The following is a 13,817-nucleotide window of genomic DNA, read 5'->3' on the forward strand; positions in this document are numbered from 1 at the left end:
CACCACCCAGAGTTATTCCTGAGTGCAGAGCCAGGAGTAACCTCTGAGCATCACCGGGTGTGACCCAAACAGCAAAAATAAATAAATAACTACATAAATTATTGTGGGCCTGCTATGGGGCAGGCTTGAGGGGTGTTTGGGAAAATGGAGATATGGTGGAGGGAAAGTGACAGTGGTGGTGGGATTGGGGTTGGAATATTCAATGCCTGGGATAAATCATCATAAACAACTTTGTAATCAGGGTACAAAGTTGGAGAGAAACAAAACAAAGATTTAGATTTCCATCACTTACCTCATGGCCTAAGCCCTTGATTTTTACAATTTCATGGCGAAAACGACGCCCCAAGTTTAGTACAGGTGAATTCCTCTGCAAGGAGAGAGAGATGTTGTTGAGGTTCTCATTTATGTTGTATTTTATGATTGGGGTTCTGAGGCCACTTCCTGGCTCCCTGCTCAGGGGTCACTTCTGGAGGTGCTCAGGGAGCCCCTTGGTGCTGGAGATCAAGTTCGGGTCAGTTGCGTGCAAAGCAAATGCCTTGACCCCATTACTATGTCTGTGGCTTCCAGGAAGTCAGTTGGGGTGAATCGATACAGATGCCTTGGAAATACAATGTCTGGGAAGAGACAAATATCACTTTTCAGAAACCCAGAGAGGAAGAGCTTGCCCAGATTCTTGCAAGCAGCCAGAGGTGGAAGTAGGGCTCGTGGGGCCCCAGGGCCTTGCCCCTGACCTGGGGCAACACTGTTCTCCCGCCTGACTGGTCCTGCACCCTTGACTCTGAATTGGGCCTCCACCGTTACACTCATGGCCAGCCTAGGATTCAGAAGCCACTCGGAACAGTAACCAGAGTCCTCAGGTTTAATCCAGGTCACCATTGTGTCCTGGGTCTCATTGTCCCTGTTCACAACCCTCTAGGGGCAGAGGAGCATAAGTGGACAGAGAGGAGAGGCGAGGGGTGCCTGGGGAAGAGCGGAGGAGGCTTGACAGGAAGTTCTCAGGGTGGTTTCTCCTATGCAGAGAGTCAATGGCGGGCTGATCCAAAGACTCCGGGTTCTGTAACCACTCCCACAGCCCTGAGCTGCCGCCATGCCGTTGGCCCGACTTCATCGCGTCAGGACTGAGCCTCACAGAGAACTTAGTCTGTGGAAAACTCTAGACACCTGGGTTCCTGTGGCAGAGAGCGCCAGGCCTTCTCTGAGTCAGGGTGGGTGGCCTTCTCCCTGCACTTCCGGAAGCCCTTGCAGCCTCGCCACATCCCAACGCCACCATGCCCCTGCCACCACCACCATGGAAGCTCATCCACTGGCCTTGTTCCAGAGACTCATATCAGTCAAAAATTTAACTCCAGCTGGACTGCCCAGTTATGAATTCTGGGTTTATGGAGTGCAACGTTGCCACCCCAGTAGGAGCACACCAGACTGGATGGGATGTAACGCAGAAGCCAACCATCTTGACTAATATAAACTTTAACACAGAAGCCTTCATTTGCAGTAACAGCTTAGGAACCTCTGACAAGGACTTAATGTCCCCAGCATGAGATACAACAATTTTCACAAATTTTCTTCTATAGAAATGATTTTTGATCATTCTGTTAGCCATTTAGGGGTAAACAGTACAAAATAATTTATTTCGAGGGGGCATGAGCGATAGTACAGCCGGAGTGCATCAGCCATGCAGTGGTTGAACTGGCTTCAAACTCTCGGTATCTCATATGGTCCTCCAAAACACCACCCAGAGTTATTCCTGAGTGCAGAGCCAGGAGTAACCTCTGAGCATCACCGGGTGTGACCCAAAAAGCAAAAATAAATAAATAAATACATACATAAATTATTGTGGGCCTGCTATGGGGCAGGCTTGAGGGGTGTTTGGGAAAATGGAGACTATGGTGGAGGGAAGGTGACAGTGGTGGTGGGATTGGGGTTGGAATATTCAATGCCTGGAACAAATCATCACGAACAACATTGTAATCAGGGTATTTACGAAAAATGGGGAGGGAAACAAAACAGACTTGGGGTTTCCATCACTTACCTCATCAGTTAACATTCTGTTTTCTGTAATTGTGTGGCAAACATGATACGAGTCTGGTGCAAATAGATTCCTCTGCAGGGAGAGAGAGATGGTGTTGAGGTTCTCATTCATGTTGTGTTTTATGTTTAGGGTTCTGAATTTACATCCTGGTTCTGTGCTCAGGGGTCACTTCTGGAGGTGCTCAGGGAGCCCCTAGGTGCTGGGGATTGAACTGGGGTCAGCTACATGCAAAGCAAGTGCCTTGACCCCATTACTATGTCTGTGGCTTCCAGGAGGCCAGTTGGGATGAATCAATACCGATGCCTTAGAAATATGATGTCAGGGAAGAGAGAAATCTCACTCTTCAGGAACCCAGAAATCTCACTCTTCAGGAATCCAGAGAGGAAGAGCATGCCCAGATTCTTGCAAGCAGCTAGAGGTGGAAGTAGGGCTGGGGCCCAGAGCCTTGCCCCTGACCTGGGGTAACACTGTCTCCTGCCTGCCTGGTCCTGCACTCTTGACTCTGAAGTGGGCCACAGCCCTTGAACTCCGTGGCAGGCCAGGATTCAGAGGCCACTCAGAGCAGGAACCAGAGTCCTCAGGTCTAATCCAGGTTCCTGTGGTGTCCCGGCTTGTTGTCTCTGTTCTCAGCCCTCTGATGAGAGATTTTGAGGATAGAGTATCCACCTCTAAATGTGTCAAAGTGTTTTGTGACTGTGCCTCTGTTCTTTTTCCCTGGAAACTGAGAAGGACCCTCTATGGTTCAAAATAGACCTGAATTAACAAGTCTGTAAAACAGTACAGAGGGCAGTGTGTTTCCTTGCATGTGGCCTACCTGAGTCCAATCCCCAAGACTACACATGTCCCCTGAGCCCATTCAGGAATGATCCCTGAATACAGAGCCAGGAGTCAGCCCTCAGCACTGCTGGGTGTGACCCCTGAACCAACCAAAGAAATAGAAAGTTCTCCATTGTTTTTCCTTTTGTATTTTCTCAGTCAAATCCAGCAAATTCACATCCTTCATAGACCCATGATTGTTGGCAGAAGTTACCAGGAGGGGGAGGGGTGGTGTTATTGAGGCTACTTCTAAAAATTTTCATTATCACCTGGGCCTCCCCCAGGACATAGAGGGAAATCCAGACTGGCCATGGTCGTGCTAGAGAGAGAGAGATAAGAACAGGTGGAGGCCAGAGAGGGGCTGGGGATGCCCAGAGTGCCAGGAGAGATGCAGAGACCCAAGTGCCACTGGGCATCCTCCAGAGAACATGCTTGACCTCATCCCTAAATGGAAGGACCCAAAGAATCCTCCGTGTCTGGGGGGACTAGATAGGGGTTAAGGAGGGTCTCTGTGGAACATCACCCCTTGGGTCTGTCTCTGGGGTTCGTCTGTGTTTGGACAAGGCCCAGCCTGTCTGGAGAAATGAGCCCATCTTGAGTCAAACCAGCGCTAGAAAGAAGGTGGAGGGAGAAGAGGGGAAGGAAGGTGGAGGGGGAAGGAACATGTTTTGGGGAGCAGCTGCGTGTATGGGGAGGGAAAGGATGAGAAGAATGAGGGGCCGGAGCAACAGTCAATTGGGGAAGGCAGTTTCCTTGCATGTGACTCACCTGCGCTAAATCCCCCGCATCTCACAAGGTCCCCAAGCTCTGCCAGCAATGATCCCTGAGCACAGAGCCAGGAGCAAACCGTGAGCATTGCTGGGTGTGGCTAAAAACCCAACCCAAACCAAAACAAAGGAATGGGATCAGCAGAGAGGAGAGGAGAGGGTGTTGGGTGGGGAGTTGTTGGCTGGACGGGAAATTTTCTTGATGGTTTCTCATCTGCAAGATTGGCAAAGCACTCAGGGCAACAGCAAGCGCCTCATACTCTGAGTCCCTGTTTCCTGGGGGAGGTGACTGGTCCTGGTCCATTCTTTCAGAAGACTATCACCTTTGCAAGTGGAGAGAGGCCAGATTACTTTGTGTTTTTTCTTTTCTTTTCTATTTTTTGGTGGACGGGAGCGGGAATTTTGAGGCCACATCCTGGTTCTGTGTCCTGGTGTCCCTGCTGCAGATACCGGGATGGAACTGGGCTCTGCTGTGTGAGAAGCACGAGCCTTAACCCCATCCTGTCTCTCCAAGGGGTCTGAGTACCTGAAATGCTGGTGCCATGGTTAGGGAAGGGAAGTCTACGTCCTCTTCCTCAGATGAATAATCATTGATTTGAAAGCGTGGGCACTCTGCAAGGGGACAGAGAGAACATTCAGGGCTAATCAGCACAGACACCACGGAACTGGGTGTCTCTAGGGGGAGACAGCTCTCAATCTTCAGGGACACAGACGGCAAGAGGCCCCCAAGAGAAAGGCATGGACAGTATTCCTGGGCTGTGGGCGGCAAGGTCAGGGGGACTCTGGTTCATCAGCCATGTAACTGTGGGGTCTGTCTCTGGGGTTTCGGGGTTCTGTGGACTCCAGGTTATCTAGAGAGAGAGAGAGTAAATGAGAGTCGCTGGCTGGAGTTAGGGATTACAGGAGGAAAAGGGGTGTTTCCCTTTTTTCCCTCTTTTCTCCCCCACGACACCCGATCACCTCTCCAGGAAACCTGACCTAGGAATGTTCTAGAAGTCTGGTTCTGCATTAGTCTGGTTCTGCATTAGTTGAAACTGGTGGTGTGAAGTGGAGAGAATGCTAGAATTAAATGCCCAGGGGCCGGCGCCATAGCACAGTGGGGAGGGCACTTGCCTTGTAGGCATCCAGCATCCCATAGGGTCCCCCGAGCACCACCAGGAGTAATTCCTGAGTGCAGTCAGGAGTAACCCCTGAGCATGACCAGGTATGGCCTCAAAACAATAAATGAAAGAAAATTAAGAAAAATTAGGTGCCCAATTATGTGAGTGGGCTCCCTGGCTGGAACCTGTGTCTATCCATTTTTTGGGGCCTGGGGGCACACCAGGCAGTGCTTGGGGGACCTGAGGTGGTACAGGGATGGAGCTGGGGTGGTGGCAGCATGCAGCAAGCGCCTGAAGCCCCAAACTATCTCTCTGGGCCTGAGTCTGTCCTCATCCTCCTGGCCTTGGTTATCCTCGCTGCAGTCCTGAGCTGGCCTGGACCGTCCTGCCATTTCCTGTTCTTCCAAGGTCTTCAGCTGAGCTGACAAAGGTATTTTTCTCTCTGCCTTTCCCCAGACCAGGGAGGTCCGTGGTTGGGTTTGGAGTCCAAGGGGAGGAGGGTGGGACGGATTCCTTCCACAGCCACCAGCAGGCAACTTTCCTGAGTTGGTCTCGAGGAAGAGGACAGAGCCTTTTGCCCATGGACGGAAGTTGGTCACTCATTCCACTCACCCATTTCGCAAGTGGGGAGCCTGAGGCTGGGAGGGAGCAGAGCATGGCTGCACTTGGGGGAGGGTTGCAGGTGGGAGTAGAAGCTGGGGTGTCTGACAGTGCTCCCTGTGGCCACCAACATCACTTACCCATTGAACCGGACACCGAGAAAATCTTCTCTGCCCTTCTGGGTGGACTCTCTCTTGTTCTCATGGGCGGACTCTCTCTTGTTCTCCTGGAGGTCAGAGAACCTTAAAGCTCTCACTCTTCAGTGCTCTGCCACCCACCCAGCCCCACTCTCCAGCAATGCCCCCAAGCCCACTAGGCCCCGTGGGGGCATAGTTTGTGACACTGCTGCCTGGTGGCCCCCACCCCACCCACAGCAGGATCCCCCCCACCCCAATATCCAGCTTTACCTTCTGAGGAGGAAGAAGAACAGCAAGCCCAGAACAATGGCTGCTAAGATCCCCAGGACGATGCCAGCGATGGCCCCTGCAGACAGGCTTGTGGAAGGACCTGGGCAGAGACGGAGCAGCACTTAACCGAGTGGGCACCTCTCATCCCTGACTGCCCGTGCCCCTCTCCCCTCTGTGGCTTTGTCTCCTTTGCCCCGTCTCCAGGCCCAGAGGCAGCTGTCGGAGGAACTGCAGGGAACTCCACAGGCTGGAGAGATTGGACAGAGGTCCAGGTGCTGGTCCCATCCGGGTACTGCCTTTGTTCCCCAGCACCTCCAGGAGTGATCGTGGACATAGTCAGGTGTCACCCCAAAATCTCTCCTTCCAAAAATGTCTGATTTCAACTTTCTAGGGTCAAAAGTCTCAATTCACATCCCAGCTCCTGGTCATGCTCATATTTAATACATATAAGGCTCAGTAGCACCAGCAAAGTTAAATTGATTATTAGTGTTATTATTATTATCATTACTATATATTGGGGGCACACCTGCAGTGCTCAGGACTTACTTATGATTTTGAGCTCAGGGATCACTCCTGTTGGGACTGGGTTAATACTATAGGGATGTCGAGGATAAAACCCAGGTGAACCGTTTGGGAGGAAAGTGCCCTCCCCCTGTGCCATGGCTCTGGTCCAAAGGTAAAGTCTGTAGACCCCAAGAGAGGCACAGAGAGGTGCAGTGACACGCCCAAGGTCAAGGTCATACGGCACCAAGATGGGTACCCAGCTAATGAGCTGCCCTATCCTGTCTGGGCAGAAATGCAGGAAGAGGCTGTCCGTCCCAGCTGCTTACTAATATCATCCCAGACCACCTTAGCGGCCTCATCACAGCCTCTAACTCGTCATGGTTCTCAGCCACTCTGATAGGCAGCCTCATAGTGCCACAGCAGTAAGGGAAACTAAGGTGGGAGAGCATAGCTAAGCCGAGAGGCAGGAAGGAGAGGTTTGAAGGTCTGAGCACTAAGGGCAGGGGGCTGCAGGAGCCAGGCAGAAGGTGAGGGCGCGGGCCTTGGATGCGACTGACCGTGGGTCCAACGCCCAGGGCAGCAAATCCCTGGGCACAGAGCCAGGAGCCAGGAGTAGTTCCTGAATACTGCGGGGTGTGACCCCCCAAACACGCGGGCCTTGGATGCGACTGACCGTGGGTCCAACGCCCAGGGCAGCAAATCCCTGGGCACAGAGCCAGGAGCCAGGAGTAGTTCCTGAATACTGCGGGGTGTGACCCCCCAAACAAAACAAAACAACAACAAGAGATTGAAAGGGATCAGAGTGGTAGGATGGGGGCGGTGGGAGGGTGGAGGGCCTTTGCCTGCACACGGTGGCTGATCTGGGTTCAGCCCCTAGCCATATGGTCCCCTGAGCACGGCCAGGAGTAAGTCCTGAGCACTGCCAAGTGTAGCCCCAAAGCAAAAACAAACAAAAAAGGCTTAATACAAGAGATAAAGGACCAACCCATATTTAATAAGCTAATTTATTATTTAGGGGATGGAGCGATAGCACAGCGGGTAGGGCATTTGCCTTGCACGCGGCCGACCCAAGTTCGATTCTTCCATCCCCGGCAAGCTACCAAGTGTATGTCGTCTGCACGGCAGAGCCAAGCAAGCTCCCTGTGGAGTATTCGATATGCCAAAAACAGTTACAACAAGTCTCACAATGGAGATGTTACTGGTGCCCGCTCGAGCAAATCAATGAACAACTGAGGACAGTGCTGCAGTGCTACCATGCATTTGTTATCTAATAATAAGATAAAAAGGTTAAGGCACTGGCTTTGCCCATGGCTGACCCGGTTTTAGCCTTAACACTACAAATGGACACCCTGAGTCCCACCAGGTGAGACTCCTGAGCTGGTGTGACTCCCAAATTGCAAAAAAAAAACTAACCTAAGTTAATAATAAACGTGATGCATAATCGATTTAATAATGAAATAAATCAATATGATTGGAAAAGGGTTTGGCTGTCTGCCTGCATGAGCCGCTCCTGGCTGCAGCCCTGCTGTGATTCCTTAGGAGGCTCCACCTCCACCACAAGGTGCTGGGGTTGGGGTGGGGGTTGGGGGGACTCACCCCACACCTTGAGCACCACCGAGTTGGAGCTGCTCTTGCCAGTCTGAGGGCTCGTGGCCGTGCAGGTGTACTCTCCCTCATCCTCCCAGGTCAGGGCCTCAAAGACAAGCTGGTTGGTGTCAAATGTCTGGTTCCTGGAGGTCCAGTGGTACTGAGGGCTGGGGTGGGCATCCGCATGGCAGTACAGGGTCAGTTTGGAGCCCAGGACGGCCTCGAGGATGGGTCCAGGCATGTCCTGTGTGCTGCTGCTGATGTTCACCAGGTCAGGGCCATCTGTGTGCAGGGCAGGCACAGGTGGTGTTGTGGGGGGGGTCTGCTCAGAGTCCCCCTGCACGTACCTCAGTGCAGACTTGTCTTCCTCTTCCTTTACTTCTATTTTTGTTTTGTTTTATTTGGGGGCCACACCTGGTGGTGCTCAAGCCTTCCTCCGGGCCCTGCACTCAGGAGTCACTCCGGTGATGTTTGGGTAACCCTATGGGATGCCGGGTTTGAACCCAGGTCCACACATGGCAGGCCATTACCTGAACTGCTGGACTGCAGACTTGCCTTCCTGGCATCTGCCCTCCCCTCCCCTACAGATACACTTCATTCCCCCTAATTAAACCCTTGCTGGCCATCATCCACTTCGCCCCATGGTCAGGGCCCCTAGGAATATGGGTGGATACTAACCCCCTTTACTACCCACTCCAAGCTTTTCTACCCGCACCTAAGACCCAGATTGCTCAGGGAGTCCACTCTCCTCTGGCCAGTGCTTCCTGGGACTCTCCCCACCAGCCCCCGCCATGGCCCACAGGTCCTTGAGTCATGTCCCACCCACCTTATTTCCTGGGCTCTTCTGTCCACTCTCCCCCTCCCACCCGATGCATCTTAACCACCTGTGGACCCTCTGACACCTCCCTGATGTGTTGACCTCCCTGAGTCCCTCCTATCCTGGGCACAAAGACCCTTCCCCTGGCCATTCCAGCTAAGACGCTCCCAACCTGCCCAGTCCCACTCCAGGTTGAGGGTCCTCCTGACCCTTCTCCCCACCCACCCTTGCTTCTGTCCCTTTGTAATTCCCGGTGACTCATACAAAGAAAAGAACAATTAAAAATAAAAAGATGACAGAGCCTTGGGGTCTGGTAAAGGCTGCTTGCCTTGCATACAACCAACTAGGTTCTATTTCTGGCAGCCCATAGGGTTGCTTGAGCCACCAGAAGTGATCCCCGAACTCAGAGCCAGGAGAAAGCCCAGAGTACTGCCAGGTGTACACACACACACACACAAACACACACAAACACACACACAAACACACAGACACAGGGCTGGAGAGGGGGACAGGGGCCTGTCAGGTGCTGGCCCTGTCTGTAGTCACATCATCACTGCAACCCAGTTCGACCCCCAGCAACTTGATTCCTTAAGAGCTGCCAAGAGTAACCCCTGAGCACAGAGCCAGGAATAGCCTCTGAGCACCGCTTGATGGAGTCTCCCAAAGTCTTGCAAACAAAGCCTGCCCACCACATCTCTTTTGTGACCCAGGCAGGATTTTGCATTCAGCAGGCAAAGGTTAAAGGAGCTCCATTTGGGAGGCTCCATTGGGAGGTAAGTAAGGGGGAGATTTTCAGCTGCCATGCAAACGGAAGTTATGGGTGATTGAGGGGGTTCCAGGAGAGGTTCGGGGCTGGGGCTCCCAGACACACACTGATGGCTTCTCAAGCTGGAAGCCAGGGTGGAATGACCCAGGGCGTGGGGGCCAGCGGAGGGCGGAGGCCAGACAGGGACTCACAGTTGACCGTGATGTTCTGGGGGCTGCTCTTCTGGGACTGACCCCCATCTCGGGCTTCACACTGGTAAGTGCCGAAGTCTGTCCGCTGCACGGTGGTGAGGGTGAGGTTTCTGCCATCGGCCGACACACTCATGTGCGTTCCCAGCACCAGGGGGAGGCCATGGAAGAGCCAGTGGATGGTGACCGCGGTGTCCGGGGTCTCACACTGCAGCGTCAGTGGCCCTTTGTGCTCCGTGACCAAGGACAGGCTGGCTGTGAGTGTCGGCTTGGTCAGCAGCACTACAGGGGACAGAGGAGACGGTGGAGACACAGTGGCACAGCCCTGGAGGGCCCTGGAGAGAAGGGGGTGGACGAGAGGCACCGAGAGGCCATTCTTGGGGCCACCCCTCCAGCAGCCCCTTTCTAAGCCCCACTCAGGGCGTGCACCCCGGAATTCAGAGGGTCTAAGATGGGCATTAGCTGTAGGGGCCAGAGAGATGGTCCCAAGGGGAAGGTGCGTAACTTGTCTGTGGGCATTCCAGGCACCACATGGTGTCTCTTTGCCTAACTCTGGGCACTGCCAGCCCTCTGCCCCTCACAAAAAAAATTAGCTGCAAAGAGACTGGAGCTGGTACTGCAGGTGCCAACTGTGTACCCCACCTCCTTCTCAGTCACCTCCCACCCATGTCTGTGCAGCCCCTTGGACCCCAGGAGAACTGATCACACTGGGTCCATTAGCCATACCCTGTGGATTTCTGGGCACTTGAGGCATTGGGGACACGGATCCGAACAAGTCGTATCTTTCTGATCCCACTTCCTCGCGAATCTGGGGTGCCCGGAGGTGGGGGGATTCCAAGGTCCGAACATCCTCCTCCTCACTTCGGGTGACGGTGAGCAAGCCGGCTCCTGGGGTGTCCTGGGCAGCAGTGGGCAGGCCATGGGCAGTGAGAAAGGAGGATGCTTGGGAGAGAAACAACAGTTGGCGTTCAGAGGGTGGGTGCACCGAAGGGTGTCTGAGTCATGAATATCATCCCTGACGCTGCCAGGCCTGACTCTGAGCCTCAGTTTCCCCAGATATCATGTGACCATAATGTTACCTGCAGCCTAGGGCTGTTGGGGCAGGCTCATGGGCATGCCCACCTGGCTCTTCCTGGTTTCTGGCACAGCCACCAAGCCCACAGAGACCAACAGGCTCAGAGAGGCAATGTCACTTGGCAAAGTCTGGGCAGAAACTTCTAGAACCCAGCATGCACAAGCCTGTCTTTTTCTCAGCAACATGTTGTTTTGTTTTGGTCCACATCTGGCAATGTTCAGTTTAGGAATCACTCCTGGAGGTTCTCAGGGACCCTATGGGATGCCGGTGATTGAACATGGGTAGGCTGTGTGTAGGACAATGCCCTCCCCGCTGGACTATGGCTCTGGGTTTCTTCAACTCTCCTGGGAGAAGCTGGCTTTTGGCCTTTTGGCTCTCCCTCACTCAAGACGCAGCCCTCGCCTTGAATTTGACCTCTTGGCACAGTTCTTCAAGCCACGAGGGTGTGTGGCCATGGGTGCCCCATGTCCAGGGACACTGAGCTCCATGCCCCCAAGCAGCCCGTCGCCCAGAGAACAGGGTGGGGCCCAGGTTCCCTCTCACTCCCCACCCACCCACCCACCCGACTCCCCAGGCTCCACCCCTGCCTCTAAGTCAATGTTTGCAGGCTGGAGCTGGGCTGTCTGGAGCAAACACGGGCTTGGGTTCCTGCCTGGGCGCCATCGCCGAGTGTCGGGGTGAGCCTCTGTGAATCAGGGACGTGGCTCATCAGGCTACTCAGAGGATCCCTGAGGCCTGCAGAGTCCACCAGGGTGTGGTCATTGGGAAGATGACCACATCTCTGTTTTCCAGGCTGAGTAGGGCTGAGGCCTTGAGCCCAAAGCTGACTTGAAGGCAAAATTTTAATCCTGAGACAGGTGCCCCTGGGAACCCCTCTGGTCACTTTCCCAGAGTCCTGCTCCCATGTCACTAGCTGATCTGCCAGAGAAGCCCAAGGAGCCCACAGCACCGTCCCTTCCTCGTCATCTTCCCCTCCTTACACATTTTTACACACTCGCATATACACACTCACATGCACCCTCACTTGCACAAACTCACATACATATACACACACCCTCATTCATACACACACACTCACACATATAGTCATACATACACATTCACAAACACATTCACAAACTTCCATGCGCATACTCACACATACACTCACACATCCAATCTCATAACACTCATACACTGATTCACAGTGCATGACACAAACTCAAAGGCACACATTCACACACAATTAGACTGACATATACATTCACAAATACACTTCTACATACACTCACACACACATTCACATGCTCACACAGATACACACACACTCACATCCACACACTCACACATATTCACTAACATACATCCACACACACAATCACACATATTCACACTCACACTATTCACACTCACACACACTCAAACACACACTCACATATACTCACACACAACCTTACACTCCTTCCATCGGAAGGGGGCTGGGTACTCACCCAAGAGCAGGAATACCAGCCCGGAGAGCCACATGGGTGGGAGCCCTAATGTCTGGGTGCTCAGCCCTCTCTTGCCTGCATGCAGAGATGACGCGCACTGTGGTCCCCTCTCTCCTGGCATGTGGCGAGTGTCCAGACAGGGGCACAGGGCCTCCACACTGCAAGGAGGTGGAGGGACTCTGACTCCACTGCTGCCCTCTCCCGAGTCTCCCCTTTATTCTCTGTCCCACCCCTAGAGCACTTCCCCGAGGAGGAGCAAAGAGCAAGCACCTGCCCTTTGGCCCTGGGTGCCCTTGAAGGTTCTGTATGTGTGGGCCGGTCCAGGGAGAGATGGGAGAGAGGCTCAGGAATGGTGGGGCCGCAGGAACCCAGATTCTGCTGCTCAGGGCGACCAGGATCGGTCACATGCAAAACAAACGACTGAACCCCTGTTCGATGGCTCCCACACCTACAGCAGCCTTTAGGGGAGGCAGGAGCACTGCTCCATTTGACAGGGGAGTGAACTGAGCAGATCAGAGAGGTTGATGACTTATCTCAGGTCACAGAGCCGACTGAGCTAAAACACAGAATTACCTGGGGGGACAGGCCTGGGGCTGGCACAGTGGCCCTGTGAGCCCGAGGGTGTAAGTTTCATTCTGGTGCTGCCAACATTCACAGAGCATCGCCCTCAAACTTCCTCAGCTTGGGGCCCTCCAACCCGTGGCCAACAACACTTCAGAACCTCGGTTCTCAGCCCAGTGTGTGCGAGCACTGCAGCTGGACCATGCCGACTCTGAGCACTGGAGCCATGAGCACCACAATGTAAAAGACACCAGGGCCAGAAATAGCACAGCAGAGAGGGCTCTTGTCTCACCTGCAGCCAACACACCCAACCCAGGTTTCATCCCTGGCACTGCAGAGGGTCCCCTGAGTCCCAGAAGCAGAGTGCAGGAGTCAGCGTTGAGCACCACTGAGTTACACACACACACACACACACACACACACACACACAAATCACCATCACTTGATGTACACAGTTTGAATGCTCTGTTTGGCTAGGGCTTCCATGATCACTTCAGTCTCAACAGAATCAAAGACCTTCTTTAAATTGATGAACGCTAGACAGAGCGACATCTTAGACTCTCACGAAACCTCAATGAGCTTGGTCACTGTGTGGATATGGTCGATTGTGCTGGATCCTGTTTGGAACCCAGCTTGCTTGCATGGTTGTCCTTCGTCTAGTGTTCTACCAATCCTATTCAGGATGACTGGAGTGAACAACTTGTAGATGATGGACAACAGGCAGATAGGGTGATAGTTGCTGATGTTGTGGATGTCTCCCTTGTACAACAGAACAGTCCTGCTGGTTTTCCATTGGGATGGAACCTTGCATTCAGACAGGCAGGGTGTAAAGAGCCGAGCCAGTGTATTGACAGTACTGGCACTGGCAGCAGATTCTTCAGGTGTTTGGGTCCGATCTTGTTTGGACCGGGTGTGTACGCTTCTTTACCTATGAAATGGCATGTCAGATTTCAGAAGGGAGAATGATGGGAATGACATATCCATCCTTCTCCAATGCCCTTCTGGAAGATGTGATAGATCCATCAGGATGTCGGAGGGCAGTCATTTTGGTCTTGTAGTTGACAAAGGACAGGCAGGCATTGCGAATACTTTTCCTGGCTTCTGCCACGTCGGCCAGCACTGCTGCTCTTC

General features: G+C 53.2%; 1 protein-coding gene across 1 annotated transcript in view; it reads right to left on the reverse strand.

Moving 5' to 3' along the window:
• Window positions 1-4,253: 4,253 nt before the first annotated feature.
• Window positions 4,254-13,817, reverse strand: part of LOC129406851 (carcinoembryonic antigen-related cell adhesion molecule 20-like) — a 36,056-nt gene continuing 26,492 nt past the window's right edge. The window contains exons 5-9 of the mRNA XM_055146445.1: window positions 10,308-10,523; window positions 9,585-9,863; window positions 7,820-8,092; window positions 5,720-5,819; window positions 4,254-4,287 (exon numbers count right to left, since the gene is read on the reverse strand). Of these exons, the coding sequence (XP_055002420.1) occupies window positions 4,254-4,287; window positions 5,720-5,819; window positions 7,820-8,092; window positions 9,585-9,863; window positions 10,308-10,523 (902 nt within the window). The remainder of the gene's footprint in view (window positions 4,288-5,719; window positions 5,820-7,819; window positions 8,093-9,584; window positions 9,864-10,307; window positions 10,524-13,817) is intronic.

Source organism: Sorex araneus, chromosome 8 (assembly GCF_027595985.1).
Source record: "Sorex araneus isolate mSorAra2 chromosome 8, mSorAra2.pri, whole genome shotgun sequence".
Classification (NCBI taxonomy): domain Eukaryota; kingdom Metazoa; phylum Chordata; class Mammalia; order Eulipotyphla; family Soricidae; genus Sorex; species Sorex araneus.